Source organism: Uloborus diversus, chromosome 3 (assembly GCF_026930045.1).
Source record: "Uloborus diversus isolate 005 chromosome 3, Udiv.v.3.1, whole genome shotgun sequence".
NCBI lineage: Eukaryota > Metazoa > Arthropoda > Arachnida > Araneae > Uloboridae > Uloborus > Uloborus diversus.
This window is the reverse complement of record NC_072733.1, coordinates 149,117,557-149,136,866: the sequence shown is the minus strand read 5'-3', so window position 1 is coordinate 149,136,866 and position 19,310 is coordinate 149,117,557. Positions and strand designations below refer to the sequence as shown.

At 32.2% G+C, this 19,310-nt stretch overlaps 1 protein-coding gene across 1 annotated transcript in view; it reads right to left on the bottom strand.

Annotated features, from left to right (window-relative positions):
• Nucleotides 1–1,306: 1,306 nt before the first annotated feature.
• LOC129218476 (battenin-like) overlaps nucleotides 1,307–19,310 on the bottom strand; it is a 64,562-nt gene continuing 46,558 nt past the window's right edge. Inside the window, exons 10-15 of the mRNA XM_054852758.1 lie at nucleotides 18,001–18,139; nucleotides 14,371–14,439; nucleotides 13,137–13,198; nucleotides 11,568–11,661; nucleotides 4,650–4,790; nucleotides 1,307–2,040 (exon numbers count right to left, since the gene is read on the bottom strand). Coding sequence (XP_054708733.1) covers nucleotides 1,903–2,040; nucleotides 4,650–4,790; nucleotides 11,568–11,661; nucleotides 13,137–13,198; nucleotides 14,371–14,439; nucleotides 18,001–18,139 — 643 coding nt within the window. The 3' untranslated portion in view covers nucleotides 1,307–1,902. The remainder of the gene's footprint in view (nucleotides 2,041–4,649; nucleotides 4,791–11,567; nucleotides 11,662–13,136; nucleotides 13,199–14,370; nucleotides 14,440–18,000; nucleotides 18,140–19,310) is intronic.

The window sequence follows — 19,310 nt, the reverse complement described above, 5'->3', positions numbered from 1 at the left end:
CTCTCCACTGGATACTTTTTTGTAGATGCTTCAGGACAAAAAGACCGAGCACCGAGCCAAGAAGGAACAATTTGGAAGTTGTATTAGGCATCAATCTTCAAGGGAAAGTGTCAGTGGATTTCTGTGACAAGTTGTTGTCGATTTGGGTAATTTGCGCTTTCATACGAGCCGAAAGCACTTCTGTGGCAGGGGCAGGGTCCGTATTGTGGTCTGGTGATTAGTGCAATCTGTTTAGTATTGTCCAGCTCGAGGACAGTGCGGGTGGCGCAGACTATCTATCTGACAGATAACTGGGCAGTAAAACTGGGCCATTATCAATTTAGATGCTGTCATTCCTGGAGCATACATTGCATAAAGGGCCCCGTTGTTTACAATAGAAGACTGAAGAATCTGCTTTAGGGCCCTTCTACACTCGACTGGTAGTACGCCCAGACCAGACCGGTTAAGAATCCCCATCATTAGATGGGGCGGGGGGGGGGGGGGGTCAACGAGTCATCCGACAAGATTCAGTACGGATAGCTCAGGGGACTTGAAGCGGTGATATCAAAGGCGTAACACTTAAAATTTTGCCCCATCCTAGCCTTGGTTTCTCGGAGATTCGAGAGAGAGGACTTTAGGTGGGAATAATTGCCTCCTCTCTCCTTGACTTACAGAAACATACTGTACTTTGTTCGTGTTTGGTATTAGTTTTTTTTTTTTTTTGCATCCTCCCCCCCCCCCCCCCCCCCCCCCCCCGTCTACACCACCGCTGTCATACAACCAATTTTTTTTAAACCAACTTTTTCGCCACGAAAAAGTTGGTTAAAAAAATCATTTTTACATGAAATATTATTATGTCGATAACGAAAATTTCGGGGGGGGGGGGGGGGTACTTTTCTGAACATACATTTTTTGTACACTAAAATCAAGATAAATCTTTTTATTTTTGAGACAGAAGAAATGATAGTTCTGTATGCATGTAATTTAAATGTGAGATGCTTTATAGAGGTTTTACAAGCCTGATTCAAACCTAGTTTGTTTTTTAAAACATCCCAAAACTTAAAGGGGGGGGGGGGTGTACTCAGTAGGTACTTACATAAACCTAAAGAAAATTTAACACCAGTCCAACTCTCAAGAGATGCCTATTTGAATGATTCAATAGACAGATGTTCTAAATGGAAACATTATTACCTGCATTTATTTGAAAATAAAGTTAAAATAGCACATACAGAAAATTTAATGTGCTCTTAAAATTCAGGCAAATATTACAATTAAATATTAAATTAACAAAGTTTTAAAATTTTTATTAAAACAAGTTTTAGCATAGTACAAAATGAAGAGAAAAATGATAATGAATTGCTTGAGTACAAAGATTTTACATGTTGCTGTAAAGGCATTTATAATATGTTATACAAAAATACTAGCAACAATTAACATGGTAAACTGCTTGAACATACATCAAAATTTTTATGACTAGGAACGCATCACATAAAAATATATCTTAATAAGAAAGTCAGAAAAGGCACTTAAAAAACATGTTTAAGTTACAAACTAAGTAAATTGAGCCAAAACTTTCACATGGCAATTGCTTGAGTACAAAAAATTTTACATGTCGCTGTAAAGGCATTTATAATATGTTATACCAAAAATAATAGCAACCAGTAACATGGTAAACTGTTTGAACATACATCAAAATTTTTATGACTAGGAATGCATCACATAAAAAGATCCTGCGTTTCCGCTCGTCATAAGATAATATAGAGAATACCAGAAAGGGCACTTAAATATGTATAGTTACAAACTATATAAATTCAATCAAAACTTCAACATGGTGAATAGTTCATTGCTGTATAAAAATAAACAAAACATCACATATACTATCACTGTCTGCATATTTCAAGTCTCTATATAAGTGAGGGGAAATCAGACTGGTTTAGTATAAGCAGGTAGTTTACACAATGCATCATGGGTATATACTGCCACAGCTCCAGCAAAAGCTATGCCCATTGTATCTGCCAGGGATGTCACGCCCATTGAAAACTCCCTATCTTTTTCAGGTATCTATAAGAATGAAATACTTTGATTATACTCACAATGTCTCAAAAAAACAAATAAAGTAGTCTCTGCTCAATGTGATAGTGGTTTTCACTCGTTTACTGTTATCAAAATCCATCAGCCCTAAATTTTCTGCTTGTATGCTAAAATTATTGCTTTCTACCATCATTATATCATTTGATGTCATCAGTTCTCGAACCACATCTTAACTACCAAAGTAATATTAACTATGCATTAAGAAAGAATCCATTTTTCTTTTCCATATGCTATTGTATGAATTTCCAAGAATTCTTCCTTTCACTCTAGGGACGGATTCATTTTAAGAATTCATAGAGATATTCACATCTGCAGGTGGTCAACAGTTCCTTTTAAAAACATTTGTTAGATAAGTAGAAGGCAACATAACAGTTGGACTGAAAAGTTCGTAGGCTAGTATAGTAAAACATTATTTTGGTAAGATTCGATTATGTTATTTAATATGGTTGCCTTTGAGGGCAATACAGCGAATATAGCGTTCATGCAGTTCTCAATATTAGTTTTATTGTATGATTTTTCTTTTGCCTCAGTTTCGGCTATTCCCTCTACAGAAGTGCTTAATTTCTTTCCAGCGAGCATTCTTTTAAGGTTTGCAAAAAGGAAAAAGTCACTGATGGGCTAAATCTGGAGAATACAGTGGTTGGGGAAGCAATTTGTAGCCAAATTCATGCAATTTTGCCAGTTTTCATTGATTTGTGACATGATGCATTGCCTTGATGAAACAGAACTTTTTCTTCTTCAGATGAGGTCGTTGTTTCGTGATTTTATCGTCCAAACGCTCCAAAAACCTTATATAATAAATGCTGTTGATGGTCTGACTATTTTCGAGGTAATTTAGTAATATAATACCATATGCATCCCAGAATACTGATGCCATAGCCTTGCCACCTGACTGTTGCGTCTTTCCACGCTTTGGATTCGATTAAATCATGTTCAGTCCATTTGGCTGACTGTCGATTGGATTTAGAGTGTAGTGATGGAGTCATGTTTCATTCCATAGTGATATACCGACGGAAAAATTCGATTTTATCTCAGTTGAATATCGATAAACACTGTTCTGAATCGTCATTACGTTGCTGTTTTTGGTTGATTGTGAGCACTCGCGGCACTCACTTTGCACACAGCTTACGCATGTCAAAATATTCATGCATGACATTGCATGACATGCCCAACACATTTCTTTATCTTAAAGGTCTTGACAACCTCAGTCAACTTCACTTTACGATCATTCAAAATTATTTTGAGGACTTTTTTGATGTTTTCGTCGGTAACCTGCTCTTTTGGGGGCATTCACTGCGTGCATCATCTGCGACGTTCCTTTCCTCCCGTTTAAATGTAACAAACCACTTTTCAATAGTTAAGTTACCTTGTTCAGAGTTCAAATAATGTATATCAAGCCAAACCTTAGCTTTAACGGTATTTCTTTTCGCCAAAAAACATTGCTTCATTAACACATGAAATTCTTTGTTACTCATTTTTTACACAATAACCAAAGTTGCTTCACTTTCAACACTATGTCTCACAAACCAGATGTCCAACAACTATGAAATAAATAAGTATCTCTATTGAAGGTTGGTACTAATTAAAAACATCATGAAGTTAACTCTATTAACATCCTCTATATGTCACCCTATGAGCTTTTCAGCCCACCTGTTATTATTATCTAAACTGTGAATGAAAGAGTTGATGTTATATGCCCTGCTTGCTTACATACAGTTTGATGAAATGGATAGCAGAAAGCAAAGGACTTAACATTAAAATATAAGATCAGTATTTTGAATCAATATGACAGATTTCTAAAAATGAGTCAACACAATGTTACAGCATTATGAGCCATTTCTCAGCCTCTATAAAGCAAAATTTTGGAAATCTCGATGGATAAACAAAAGTGCAAACAAAATAAAACTGATAAGTGGCAAAAATGATTTAAGTTGAAGAAGCTCCAAAACTGTGGTATGAAAAAAGCGGAAGAAATCATACTTCAGTCAACAGACCATTTGTGCAACAAAAAGAAGAAAATTTGGCTGTTCAAAAGGATAAAATATTTTACTGAAGTAGATGGTTGGTACCAGCATTGGATGAAAAATGAAAACATAATTCTTTGTGGACAAAATGCAGCCAACCAATTATCAGCGGGAAATTGGTAACCGATTTATTGTTATCAAATTATTGTGTCTCGAAGTGAAGCAGAGACTACTGTACATTCAAACTACTGAGATTCAAACAATTAACCAAAGAAGTAATCATGAATCGTAAGAACAATGTAACATTCAAGATTGTTTTAAAATCATTTACATAGCATTAGTTGAATTGCATTAAATTGCTTAAATTAATCCACACATAAGATCAAATATCTATTCTAAAGTAATTAACTTTTGTTTTGTTGCTTAAAATGATAGGTGCATTATACCATTTAAAGAGTATGAAGTTTCAACACAGCATTTATAATTTCAAACAAATTATTTCACATCCTCGAAAAATCCTTGAATGAAAGAATTTAAGTGATATACAAAAGAATGAATTGCACATAAGTTAAGCATCAAAATTCTTCGAATTCTAAAAGTAATTTTATACATTACCTCTGTAGTAACTGCAAAAAAAGAATTCACGTAAGTTGCTCCACCAACAAGTCCTTCCCACAGAACAACAGCTAATACTATCCAGATAACAGGAATAAATGGAAAGAATACTTGAAATAACAACACAACAAGATTTATAACCTGCAAATAAAAGAACATAATTTAATGAATTAAAAATACAAATTTATAAAATCAAAAACAAAAGCCACTGAAATATGAAGTTGAACTTTCAACTTGAGAATTATAGATGCAACAAATAAATACCCTTGTGCTAAAAAGTAAAAATATATACAGTATGCTCACGATGTCTCAAACTTCGACATCTTAAAAACCTTTATATGATGCAAAATTATTTTCCCCCTTGATTTTGCTATTTTGTCTAATGTTAATTTTCATTCTTATTCGAAGAGTTTTTCATAAAAACCTCGTTATGTCAAATATTTTTTAAAGTAAAATATAGTTTTTTCCAGAAAGAACACAGTTTAGTGTCTCAAAGCAACTTGAGGAATGTTTTCAAAAATTTTTCACACCCTTCAATATTTCTCTCAGGGGTTAGAATAGGAATGATTCGGAGAAGCTCATCTACCGACAGTTTCATTTTAGAGCCGGGGGGCGGGGGTGTCAGAAAATGTAGCTCCTGAGAAGCCTAAAAAACCTATGTTAAACTTTTCATCCCCTTCTCACTGCATTTTGTTGGACCTTTTGATGACTTCCTCTTGCATAAAAATAGGAGATGAACGGAAAACCCATTTAGAGACACAGGGAATGGTGCAATCCTTTGTCCAACTTCTTATGTTTGCTCGCAACTCGTTTGAAACCACTTTGCAACTAAGTAATCCATATCTTCGATAAGTTTAGCTGTGGTAAATCACTACATTTCGCTACTTCACAAAGAGCATTCATTTTTACTCTTTATTCTCTATCATTTTTGGCTCAGTTCAGAAATTAAAATGTTTTTTATTGTATTAATAATTTTTTTCAATTTTCTTTACATGTTTCCACTTATTTTCAACTATCATGACTAATTTTTAGAATATCTTTTCATTATGATTATAACCTTGTTATCTCGATATCTCGAATTTTTTTCACGGTCCCTTTGACTTTGTGATATTGAGAGTATACTGTACAATAAAGAAGCACACATTTTTGAAATTATTATTTTTATTATTCACGTGTTTCAGGTTTACAAGGAGCTCCTATTGCAATTATTTATTCATTGAATTTAATTCAATGCAAAAAGATATGAGCTTATGCACGTTAAGAGATCTGAGACAAAACCCAGAAATTTGGCCCTTTCATCAGATATCTTTACACATATACAGTTCCAGATCTACAAATTTTCCCTTGGGACAATTGTGGAAACTGCTACCCTTACCCATCTTCCTTCAAGTTTTTACATCAAGTTTCTTTGAAAAAAATACACAGAAATAATGTAAAATTGGTGCCAGAAGTCCCGCATGCTCCCCCTAGATCTGGGATTGCATGCATAGCTTACATTTTTTAGCCCTGAAAAAAGATTGTAACTATGAAACAAGTGACTGCAGTTTTTTTTTTAATGTTGCATAGATTTTAACCATAAATGTATTGGAAAAAATTGTGCTAATGATTTTGAGAAAGACAATTCATAATATTAAGAAATACCATTGAATAAATCTTGAACTCTAAATTTATAGCAACAAAACCTTTTTTTTTTCTATGTTTAATTTACCCCAATTACTTTTTAACATTAGATTCATCCTGTAAATTAGCCTCAAAAGTGTTCAGTTGTTTTACCCCATGACTGTAGTAGATTGACTACCCATGGGGTAAAATAGGGCATACTTCAACAATGATGTTACTATAAAATGTTGGCAGATCTATTTTTTAAGAAAATAACTACAATAAACAAATGCAAAAATATGACTTTAGGAAAGCTTATTTTCATATAATACTAGCTACGTGCCCAGAGTGCATGGGCTACCTCAAAAATGATAGATGTCAAGTTGATGTTTTTGTAACACTCTGACATTAGTTTCTGACATGTTAAGGATTAAATAAATGCGTGCAACACAGGTTTTGCAAAACACCATTAAAACATTTTTCGCAAATATCTCATTAACGTTAGTAATGGTTGTTGTAACATGGTTGTAATAACAATAAGCTTTTTACATAAAACGACAGATATTGCTTGGTTGATTACATGAAATGAAAGCATCAAGACTTATTAAATAGAAATAATTCCCTTTTTTGAATATCAAGCAATCAGCTTCCAATTAAGATTTAGTTAAAATCCTTAAAAGCAAACTTTTTTAATTCTGGAACTTCTGTTTCATTCAAATAAATCTAAACAATCTTAGTTAACATGTTCTTTTAACAATACAAAATGTATTTCAAATGTTTTTGAAAAATGAGAGAAAAAGAGTAATTATAAATTCAAAAACTGGAGAAATGTAAAGGGAAAAAGTTCAGCAAAATAAACATAACTACTCGCCGTTCTGATTTACAAAAATATGAAGCTGGTAAGGGTAAACTTTTACTGCAAAAACATATGTAAATAAAGAAATAACTTTCATATGCTGAAAAGAGTTAAAAGCTTAAAGTTGCATTTTTGAAACTTGAATGTCAAAAAATTTCTGGAACAGCTCCTGAATTCTGACCATTCTATCTAACATCATCAAAAGTATCCTGAATTGTGTTGTTGAGGCTTCATTCACAAAAAGTTTCCGAAGAGAGCATCTGAGCCTTTCTCAGTTCTTTGACATCACAATTGATTGAAATTGAATCTAAAATTGTAGTTTCCAAACTGTAATTTGTAAGGGGAAAAGCATTTGAAGTCATCAAAGATAACCTTAAATTGATTTCATTACAAAAAATAATTTAAGTGAGAGAATTGCAACCCTTCTTTCCCTTAATTTTAGTAATATTTCTTGCAAATTTTGATAAGGATTTTGAAAATTTCTCTGAAGATGGACTTGAAAACCTGTCACTCCAACATATCTAACACCACCAAAGATTGACTAAAACGGTTTTTAAGACTTCTGTTTGGAAAATTATGGGGATATCACTCAATCCCTATATTTCCATCCTCCTCCTATTTTACAGACAGTCAAAAACTTTTAAGGACTTGTAGTTTTTGGTATCTATATTTTTTTAAAAGCAAAAGTTTTTATAAACTCACTCATTTTCTTTATAAATTAAATGTTGATATAGATTGTCTTGCCCCTTCCTAACGTTAATCCTGGCTATGATCATGCTACTTAGCACTTATTCAGAAAAAAAACCCATCATGGGGGGGGGGGGGGTCATGTCAACTTACCCATCATATGCCAACAATCTCACCAACTTAACCATCAATACAACCTGAAGTATTGTTGGATTGTTGGCCTGCTTCGCCTCCAAAAATTTACAATCTAGCTCTTGAGTAAAAAAGTTAGGAGAGCCCTGGATTATCAGATTCAGACACTAATGCTTCAAATAATTAAGAAAAAGTGAAAGGATAATCTTCAGACTTTTCTACATTTTCTGGGAAACCTTCAGAATCTTTAAATGAGTCATCTTTCAACTTTTGTGTTTCTAAAGCATCCAGAAAATCCACTTTTCTATTAGGGAAATTAAGTCATTTTTCTGAATTTTTATTTTGAATCTTAGATCAAGTAATGAAGCAAGGCGGAGTGCTTTATTTTCTATGTATCAAGATAATCTTGTCATAACTGAAGATAGTTTTTCAACTGTAGTATGATAAGGGTAAATGACTACTTATGGGCACCCAATCAGTAATGGGCAGGTTTCTCTTGTATTGTCAATATTAAGTTTGTAATGGATATTCCAAGATAACCATTAGTGGGTTCTCAAAGTAGCATCAACTCAAGAACACACACACATGCACAACCCAACCACATTTTTTTCAAACATAAGATTTTATCTTTAGTGTAATCTATTACCTTACTGCTTCTCAGTGACCAATAGTGAAATTTCTTAGCATTTTAGTTTTCAAAGGTGTTCTCCCTTAAGGACCCAACACTGCTGTTTTTTTTTTAAATGGCAGTTATATTGGTACATACTCATTCCTTAGCTTGTTTCTATCATATACATACATTTCCCCCGATTTATTACTTAAGATTCTATCAAGCTAATGAGCCCGTACGACCATAATTGATATTTTGGCGATTCTTACTCAAAATTATTTAAAATTAATGCATGAAACATAAGCTAAATTTGGCAAACAATAAACAAAAAATGCAGCAGCAGAACAGCTCATTTTGTTATATTCATTTATTTATTTTTGTTGTTTAGAGAAACTTTTCAAAAGTGCTTTGTCAGCTATCTACCCATTTTTTAAAAAAAATTTTAATGTTTGAATTGGCAAGTGGAAATTTGATTATATTGTAAGAAAAATAAGTATTTTTATATGGTGAATACATTTGTGTATTTCCTGAAAATAATTAAATTCAGCTACCAAGACTATTACTAGTTTTTAGTATGCCCAACAATTAAGCGAGTGTGACCATAACTGGCAAACCAATGTATTTCAATTTATTTCTGAAAATAATATATAAATCAGATTTTTACAGCCATAAAAGTGTAATTTTTAAGTTCTAACACTGAGAATTAATTTTTTCCATGAAATCGAGCTGCAACATCAGTTTAACAACGATAAAAAATGCCCATAACTAGTCATTTTCCCGATCTTATAATTTTCATAACTAGTAATATGTTTGAATTTAGTATCCACCAAAACCAAACCCTATGGCACGACAGAATGCGAGGGTCAAGGCCTACTGTACCTAACTCAGTTGTCTCGACAAGGGGCTCTAGGATGCAAGACAGATGTTCTGGCTAGGTGGTCAGCCTAACGTGGAACCCCCCAGTGTTTGGTTTCCAAGTACGCTTGGTACTCGTTTTATCGACCCACTCAAAGGCTGTACGGCTGAGTCAACCACGCTGAACCTGGGAATAGAACCCAGGCCTGGAGCGTGGAAGCGCTACGACTGAGCCACTGGGCTTCTCTTAGTGTCCTCTAATATTAATTTTTTAAAAAAAGTTTGCTCAATCCTTTTGCAGTGTTTTCTTTATGCATATATTTGCACTTAATTCCAGGAATTTAGGCTTTAGTTTTTATTTTAATATATAGTAAACTCTCAATGATTGGTCAGATTATCCACAGGTCTTTTCACATTTCTTTCTTTTTTACTTCCTTTTAGAAAAAAGAAAGTATTGTATTCGCAAAAAAAAATTTCACTCAAAAATTGACCTTAATTTCCATTTTGCTCACCCCCGAATGAATGTTGAGTTTATTTTTCAACCCGACCACACGTGGATAAGTGCTTAAGAACGTATAGACACGCGAAATATCCATTTTTGACGATTCTCGAATTAACGAGTTTTCTTGTGACATCTGCATGTACGTATATATGTGCAGATGTATGTCACATAACTCAAGAACGGTATGTCCTAGAAAGTTGAAATTTGGTACGTAGACTCCAAGTGGGCTCTAGTTGTGCACCTCCCCTTTTGGTTGCACTTGGGTGTTTCTAAGGGGGTCTTTGGCCCCTTTTTAAGGGGAAATCATTGTTAATTTCGATATAAACTCAAGTATTGTTACAATTTGGCGGACACTTGACGATGTATTGCCAGTCTTTTAGTCGCCAACTTGGCGATAGATTTGGCAATTTTTTTTTTTAAAATCTGGTTTCAATTTGGCCACTGTTGGTGATATTTAGAGTAAACTATTGAATCACATTAAAATTACCAATAATGGGAAAATGACAAACTGGAGTAAAAGGAAGTCATGTGAGGCACACATCAGCTCATTTTAAAAATCATCATTAAATGTTTCTTAAACTTATAGTTGTGTTATTGTTCGTTTTCAGCTTTTACATATGTAATTTTTTTACATTCAATGTTAGTAGATATAATGCAGCAATGTTTTTAGAAATAATTGAAATGTCTGTATGAGTGCTATTCATAATTTTAGCTATTGTATACAGTAGTATCATTTTTTACCTATTATTCAAATTAACTGCGGTTACTGTGCCACGCTATACCGCAGATAATTGGGAGTTTACTGTACTTGAATGAAAGAAATCATTATGTATCTTACTACAAAGTGTAAGTCTTCTGAAGATTACTGGAATAAAATTCAAATGTTCAGTAAAACTCCTCCTAACGGACACCCTTCTTATGCGGACGATTTTTAATTCCCTGATTCTAAGGCAAAAAACATTGTTAAACCCAGTACTGCAGACATCCCTCTATTGCAGACAAAAAAATTTGTCCTGTTAGTGTCCGCATTAGAGGGTTTTCACTGTATATGTAAAGATGTCACACCTGCAACAAAGGATTGAGCAAGTTTTTAAATGTCTGTATCTAACTAATAACACAATGAAACGTCAAACAATGATATGGAAATTGGCTCAAATTGAATGAAATTTTGAAAATAAATAAATAAAAAATAATAAATAAATGAATAAAAGTCTCAGAAATATTCAATAATTAATGATTTAGAAATATTTAATAATTGATTATTTAGAAATTGTCAAAAATTGTAAAACAAATGGAGATATTTTAGTATTAAAAATCATTATCATCATAATTAATCATATGCGCTGATTAACCGGCCAATTAAGTGGTAATGGACCATTTTGCTTATCTGAGCATCACTAGATTGAATTATATTGAAGTTCTTAAGTTACTTTAAGCATTCATATGCCCTCATCCTGTATTAATGCCATTTAAATACTTGTATTTTGACATAACATTCAATAAAACACCACGGCATAGCATTGAAATGAATATAAATGAGACTACCACTCCAATATATATATATAATTTAAGGTCCATTTGCAGTTATTATATAAGAAACAACAGCATCTAGTACCATTCTTAAATCCAGCAAAGAAATTAATAAGACAATATTGGAAGAGAAATATTAATTCATACCTGAAGTATTGGAAACACCCATACGGTCTTAATTCTGAATAAATTTACTGATGAGCGAGAAACAAGGACACCGAATTGATAAGTTGTCATATACCTGAAAGGAATTTTTTTTACATAATTAAACAAAGACTTTTGGGTAATTAAATACATTAAACTAAACTATGAGAGATACAAATAAATGAAATTATAAAGACACATAAAAATGATATACACAAAAGGCAAAAAAAAAAAGAGTCGGAAATAAAAACTATGACAACTATATTGTTAGTTGCCGAGTTTTAAGGCTCCTACTTATGGCAAAAGCTGTCATAAGTAGTCAAGGCCTAGACATCTCTCCATTGCTATTACATAATGTTTGAAAAGGGCCTATTGATCAAGCCATTTTCACCCTGATACTTTCAGAATATTTTGTATTTCACCACAAAGTTGGATTATTGGATTCTATACAAACTCATTGCAGATCAGTGAAACTTATAAATACATTTGCATGCTTTCCTTTAACAAATATGAGATAATTTTGATACAGTTTGCAACAGGAAATGATAAGTGGGATACTCAGGGGTGGAAAATCAAAAATTCATTTTTTATCAGCTTTGTTGAAAATGCCAATTTTGTATCAGAATGATCAGTTTTATATCAGATGAGCTTACACTTTTGTTACAAAATCTTTAATTCTTTGTAAGATTTCTGCAGAATTTGAAGCAAATACAAAACATTTGCAGCAAAAAATACATAAATAATTTTTAAAACCCTATTTGGGAGCAGTACTTAAAAAAAGTGTGTTGAGAAAAGATTTTTAGTAAGTATATGATTCATCATAATACACATACTTAACACTTTAATTCAGTTCTTCTATAGCGTTTATTACAAACATTTATCATATTTTATTTATAGCATTACACGACAGAGGCAATGTATATTCAATCTATTTGCACGTGTGTGGTTTTTTTACGCATGTATTTGCACTTAATATTCAGAATTTTAAACTTGGGTTTTAAATTTTATATACTTGATTGAATATAAGAAGCATTATGTCTCATAATATGAACTATCAACTTTTCAGCATGATAGAAAAATCAATTCCAAAATAGCGTTAAAATGTTAAAGATGTTTTCAAAGTAGGAGCTCAACTTATACGCCATATACAGCAATAGTTTTTAAGGTAGAATCAAAATTAATCCAAAACTATTGACTTCTTGAAATTGCGATTATAGTATGCTAATTATATAAAAACAAAAGAGCTAACAGTCTAGTCTAGTGCAGCTGGAGACTGTTTCTTCATTGACAATAGAGCTGTTTATTTGACACAGCTTGAATCGCATAAGAGGAAAATTTGAGCTATGTAAAATAAACAACCATACAGGCAATGAAACAGTCCTAATTGGTGAATCCTGTTCTAAATTGAGGTTCAATGCATTAGGGTTGAGAAAAGAAAAAGCACAGGCAATCTGCGGCAGCGTATAATCCACATTTCATTACTTTTACTTTATTAGCAGATAATATGTGGATCATATGCAGGAAACTTTGTAAGACATAACTTTTAAATGAAAATGATACTAAGAAAATTACCAGCGATATTGTTGTTTATGATTCAGCCACTGATTCGCATTTCTGAAGTAGAGCAGTTCCAGCTAAAAGATATAAGTTATAAAGGTAACATAATCAGTGTTTTATGAAATTATTAAATATGTAAGAACAGTAAACTCCCGATTATCCGCCGAATAGGATGGCATAGCAACCGCAGATAAATAAATTCGCGGAAAATCCCCAAAGTACATAAAAAACGATGTTAGTGCACGCAATAGCTTTAAAAAGATCAATCAAACTCGCATAAATTTAAACTACTGCCAAAATGATAACGGTGTGTAAAAAAATGTAAGTGAAAGTTTAAAAAAGGATCGCTCGTTATTACAAATGAATTACACACATAAGAGAGCATATTAACTGAAACAAATCAAACAAGGTTACACAAAAAATTCTTATGGGAGGGGAATTTTTTCAGAACAAGACTGGTCCAGTCACTCGACTATGCGAGTAAGTAATGTATATCTAAAAATCAGTAAATAGTATAGATTTAAAGCACTTGGTAGTGTACATTTAGAAATCAGTAGGTAAATAGTATCGATTTGAAACAGTAAATTTAAAAATCAGGTTTTAAGTAATCGAGTTTCCGTGACCAAGGTTTGATGTCAGTGGAAGGGACAGAGAAGTTTAGAAAGATTTTGCACTTGTTCAGTCAAAATGTTGCCTTTATCTATGTTCGGTTTGACTTAACCACAATTATCGGGAGCAAACTGTATTAAAATATAAAAGTAAGCAATTTCGTCAATGATTGTACTGCACATTTAAAATTGCTAAAATGAAGATTATTCTAATATCAGTTTACAAATTCAAGCTAAAATCAAGTTTTATTCTAATTTCAGCTTTTTGAATCCAAAATCTTGCACACTAGAAAAATGAAATAAAAACTTATGACAGATATAAGGGGTTTTAGTAGATGCTTACTTTTAAGAGAAAAGAAAGCATAATTTTTTTTTTAAAAGTACAAACAAGTGCAAACAATGACATTATTAAAAAGTAAAGCTAAACCAAACATGTATGAAAGGCCAAAAGTCTTTAGTTAGAAATTTGTCTTCAAATGCAAATAGGAAAAATATGAAAAGTCATACAAAATATGGCCCAGAAAAAATAACAAAACTAGTAAATAAACACAGAACTTTCCTCAGAAAAAAGGAATATTTTTACTGTTAATTAAGCTTTTAGTAATTTACTAAACAAAAACTGAAGACTTTTCAATACTCACTAAGCCTTGGTTGATGAAATACTCTGCAAAGTACACTATGAATAAGGGTACCATGTACTTAAGCAGTGGCTACAATAGGAATGAGAAAAATATTGTTACTTTAATTTTCATTTAGTTTTAATGATACATTTTAAGCACAACAAAACAAAACGGCAACATGAACTTTGTAGAAGTAACATGCAGCTAAACTTGGTTTCACTGCCCACTGAATTTATTACCAAACTTACACATATTAATGAGATGACATATTTATGACATGAATGATTATGGCATATTTATGATATTTTTATAAGAACACATCTACCATATAGGAAGCATTTGGCTTTTTTTAGCCACAATTTTGATTGATATTTTTACGATCACAGCTTTCTCTTCAAATATAATCTATAAATCACACATCAATATTTTACTTCAGCTTTCTCTTCAAATATAATCTATAAATCACACAAATATTTTACTTATTCTTTATCATGTTTGAAAAAAATAAAAATAACAACCTGGATCCGTAAGTAATAATGGTTAAATTAAAGTCACCATTAAGTATTAGCACCAACTAATAACATTATTATATGATGCAGATTCTTTCTTTCTTAGTTAGTAGAGAGACAGTACTCGCCTTTACAAAACCCATTTTGAGTATGGTGGCTGGACAGCGAAAAACATTGGTATACCAATTTTCACACACTAAATTAGATGCAGATTAAGATTGCTTAAAGCCAGAAATTTCTTAATGTTGATGATTTTATAACAATAGGAACACAATGTTGAAGTCTAACTGAAACATGAATAAGAAGTTGATAAGGTAAAGTATGAGATGTAAGTTAATAATAGCAAGGTTATGAAATATCTCACATGAAGTGAATAAATGTCTACTAATAGGGAAGTTATGATCAATTTTATTAAAACGTCCTTTATCAAAAAGATTCATAATTAATCTCACATTCACACTAAATCTGTTTATTTTGGTCGGATTGACTGTCATAAAAAGAATGAAGAAGCTTTTTTGTTTGCAAATATCTCGTTATTGTAGAGAAATAATAATAATAATAAAAAACACTACATACATACAATTAGGAGATTTATTACTTTCTTCTTCATGCCAAAGGTTGATTTTTGATTAATTTATTTTTCAGACATGAAAAATAAAAACCGTTCTCACACTGCTGTCTTATACAAAAAAATGTCATTGATTGGAATGTAGCAATCCAAAAAAGCAGTGGTAGCTGAATAGAAGTTGCACCATGGAAAAAAAACCCATTTTAAAGCAGAAATCAGACATACACGGTCCTTTTACTAGTTCAGTACTAAAGCTAAAATTTAGATGTTGCCTTCTTACTATGGAAATGCCCTTCTTGACAAATTTTGGAATTCGCAACTCTAACGAACTATAGGGGGCACTGCAGTCACTGTCTAATGGCGGAATTGAAAACTAAAACAAACGCATGTGGTAACGAAGAAAATGCTAAAAGTGTTGTGATTTTTGTTCGTATGTATGATTTTTTCGCTTTATTCATTTGAAAAGATTTTTCAAAGTCTTTTGGTTATTCTGACCCATATAGAGAGAGATTAGAAACCAAAAAGTATTACGAAAGTAAACAATTAATGCAGAACACACAGTAAGTTGTTCTGAAGCAGCCATTTTCACGATGTTGAATTCGGAATTCATAAATTTTTGGTTCGCTTCGAACGGCATTTTCATTTTGTACCGTTTTTTCTATACATTAGTACATATTAAGTTCAGTTTCGTGACATTTCCAGCATTTGTTGACATTTTTGTCACATAGTGCACATACGTGGCAGACTGTCAAGAGTAACGTTTAACACTAGATAATTTATTTCTATGACTATATGATTGGATATCCAAAGAAATCATGCATTTAATTCATTCGTCATGGAAATGATTTACCTGATATGCGAAATCTTGTCAAGATACATTATTCTTTCACATAATTTTAAAACCATAAGCCTATAAACAGATTTTTGGCGAACTTTTATTTTTTATTGTTCAAATTCTTAACGTTCTTTCTGGATTTTTCAATCTGTTCTGCGATAAATATTTTCAAGAAAATTTATTTGCATACTGTCTATTTCAGTAGGATACTGTAGTAACAAAGGTTATTTAAATCATTTATGTGGAATTAGGTTAAGGAAAAGTGTCCAGTCAATGTTGTTAAGTTCGTTTTTTTTTCCATCGAATTGAAAAACTGATTCAAATTCACTCAGAACAAAATAAATAAAATGTGTACTCACAGTTTATATATGGTGGTAGTTTTCTTTTCAGTTGATTGACCATTATTTCTTTTTGCTTATCGAATTCTGTAATCTTACTATCATTTTATTCCACTCATGATAAAAATTAAAAATGGTTTAACTAAAAATGCGAAAACTCGCCAAGGCTACTTTGCTTGCACAATACTAAAACTACTATAACCCTAAACAAATTTGGCGAAACCTTTCAGCTGAGAATAAAAGGAATAAAGTAAATTCTTTCTCGGTTAAACATTTTTCATTTTGTTCTACGATAATAAATTCAAGAAAATATTTTGCATACTGTCCATTCCAACTAAATGCTGCTGTAAAATATGATTAGTTAAATTAATTTAAGATTAAAAGAAACTCATATTCTTACAAATTCATACAAAACAATAAAAAATTTTACCTGGTATTACGTTATCCAATTTTGTTAATCCAGACTTTTCTTGTTTACGCTTCCACCATTTAATACTTTTTTGAAAGAAATAAGAAAAACTAACATTATTTTGAGAAGCTCGAGAATACTACTAAGGGACGAATTAATTTCTGTAGCTGAAAGCAAACTAAGACACATCGATTGCGTTAATAAATACTCAAAACAAACTGCCTGTGTTTACGTCAACAGACACACGTGATGCGCAACGTGGCAATGTTTTAGGTGCAGACGCAGTTTTATAAATCACCGCAAGGTAGCGTATTCGAGCGCTGGAGTTCCGAATAGAGAGTGTGTTCCATGCGAAAGCACTCTCGCACGAAGTATGTGCCATGATTATCAATAATTCAATTTTGGGGGAAAAAATGTAGTTTGACTGGTTTCTGAAATAAATGGTTCAAATACATTGGTAATACAGGTAATAAGGAAGTTTTAATTAAAAATAAGGATTATTACAGAGAAACTAGGAGCAGAGTGAGAGGGGTCTATTTCCCCACCTCATTATTCATTTTAAGCCATACTGCCAATCCTAGTATGGTAGTATATATTCTTTTAGGACTGTCATGACCAAAAAACCTCCCTCAAGAGAAAATTCTGGTTTCTTATGAACCACTCGAGAGAAAATTCTGACTGTATTAGTGAAAGAAACAAAATGCGTTTTAATAGAATAGAAAAAAAAAAAAAACCATAATTTAAAATATTAAATAAATCAGAAAACACTCTCAGATTTTCAAACAAATGCTTGTCAAAATAATTTTCATAACATTTGATTTTAAAACATTTTGCTTAACTTTCATTCATATTGTTTTGTTGATTTTTTTTGGTAAATAAGGCATTTATTCCTCCATATTTAGCTATAATTACTAAAGTATGTAATTGCCAAGATCATAATGATTCAGAATTTTCAAGACTACTACAGCAAAAAAACAAATGCAGAAGATTACCTTTATCAGATTAATCTGTTCTCGGAATGTATGCTTCAGTTTCACAGCTTTGTTGGATTTTTTTGTAGGCTTATCTGACTTGCATATTGTGGAACATTTAACTCTCATTGAAGGTGGAGGGTCCAAAATAAAAATATATCTAAAAACATAAGCAAAAGAGATATGATGAATAAAGTTTAGCATATATGTTTATTTATTTTAGATTATTATTAAGACTATGATTTGCAAATTGTAATATACAACTTAAAAAATAAGATAAAGGAAAAACGTTTAAATACAGTCGAACCTGTCTATCTCAAAAAACTGCATATCACAATTTTTTGAGCAATCACAATTGTTAATTGTTTTCACTTGACCGTCCTTGATGTTTGGTTCCTTTTTCAACCCCACCATCCTCTGCAGGCACGACTCCTCCGGTAGTCGCTTCTCCTGGTCGGTGGCATCCATGTTCTACACACACGCACACTTATACACACAGGTCCACACACACACACACAAGCCTACACATACACAACTGTACACACGTAACCACCCAAGAGGAGGGACAGGAGCCGTTTCTAGAAACAAGTGAGTAGGGTAGTAACCAATAAGTAGGCTCCTGTCGCAACTCGTGATTGCGAAAAACATAATTTGAATTTGAAATTTCAGAATTCTAATTATAAACATAAACAGTTTTTTATATTTTAAAGCAATATTAATTAATTTCTCCTACTTTTCTCAAATACTTCATGCGTAAAACTTCTATTTCTCGAAGTTCAAAATTCGCTGCTACAGAAATTTGATGTACTATTTTGCTCTTTTTTTTCAGTTTAAAGAACAAAAGTAGTCAGGAAATTAGCCTTAAAATAAGAAATAAGAGGATAATACCCAGCCTCGGTTAGAGAAAGGGGAGGGACAGAGTGAATGCAAGGTGCAAACACTGAATAGTTCACAATATGAGGAGAGAGAGACCTGTCACTTCAAAATGACATACTGGACACATTGTGCTATTATTTCTAATGTAAAGCAAAAAAGGGTATGTGAAAGAGTAGGGTGCGGGTAGTAGAAGAAAGAATCAAAAGAATTATTGCAGTACCTCATGCATGTTCATAGAAGAAGACCAGTTCTTTAATGTGAAATTGTTTATTTTATTTATTTATCTTATATCATGTATATATGTTTTTTTTTCAGTTCATTGACAGTGTACATATTGCTTGAACAAATCATAGTCACTAGATTTAAATGCAGAAATCAAAACCTCCATGTCTCAAAATATGTCTTTCTCGAATATTTTTTCTGAACCTTCAACATTCGATACAGACAGGTTGAAC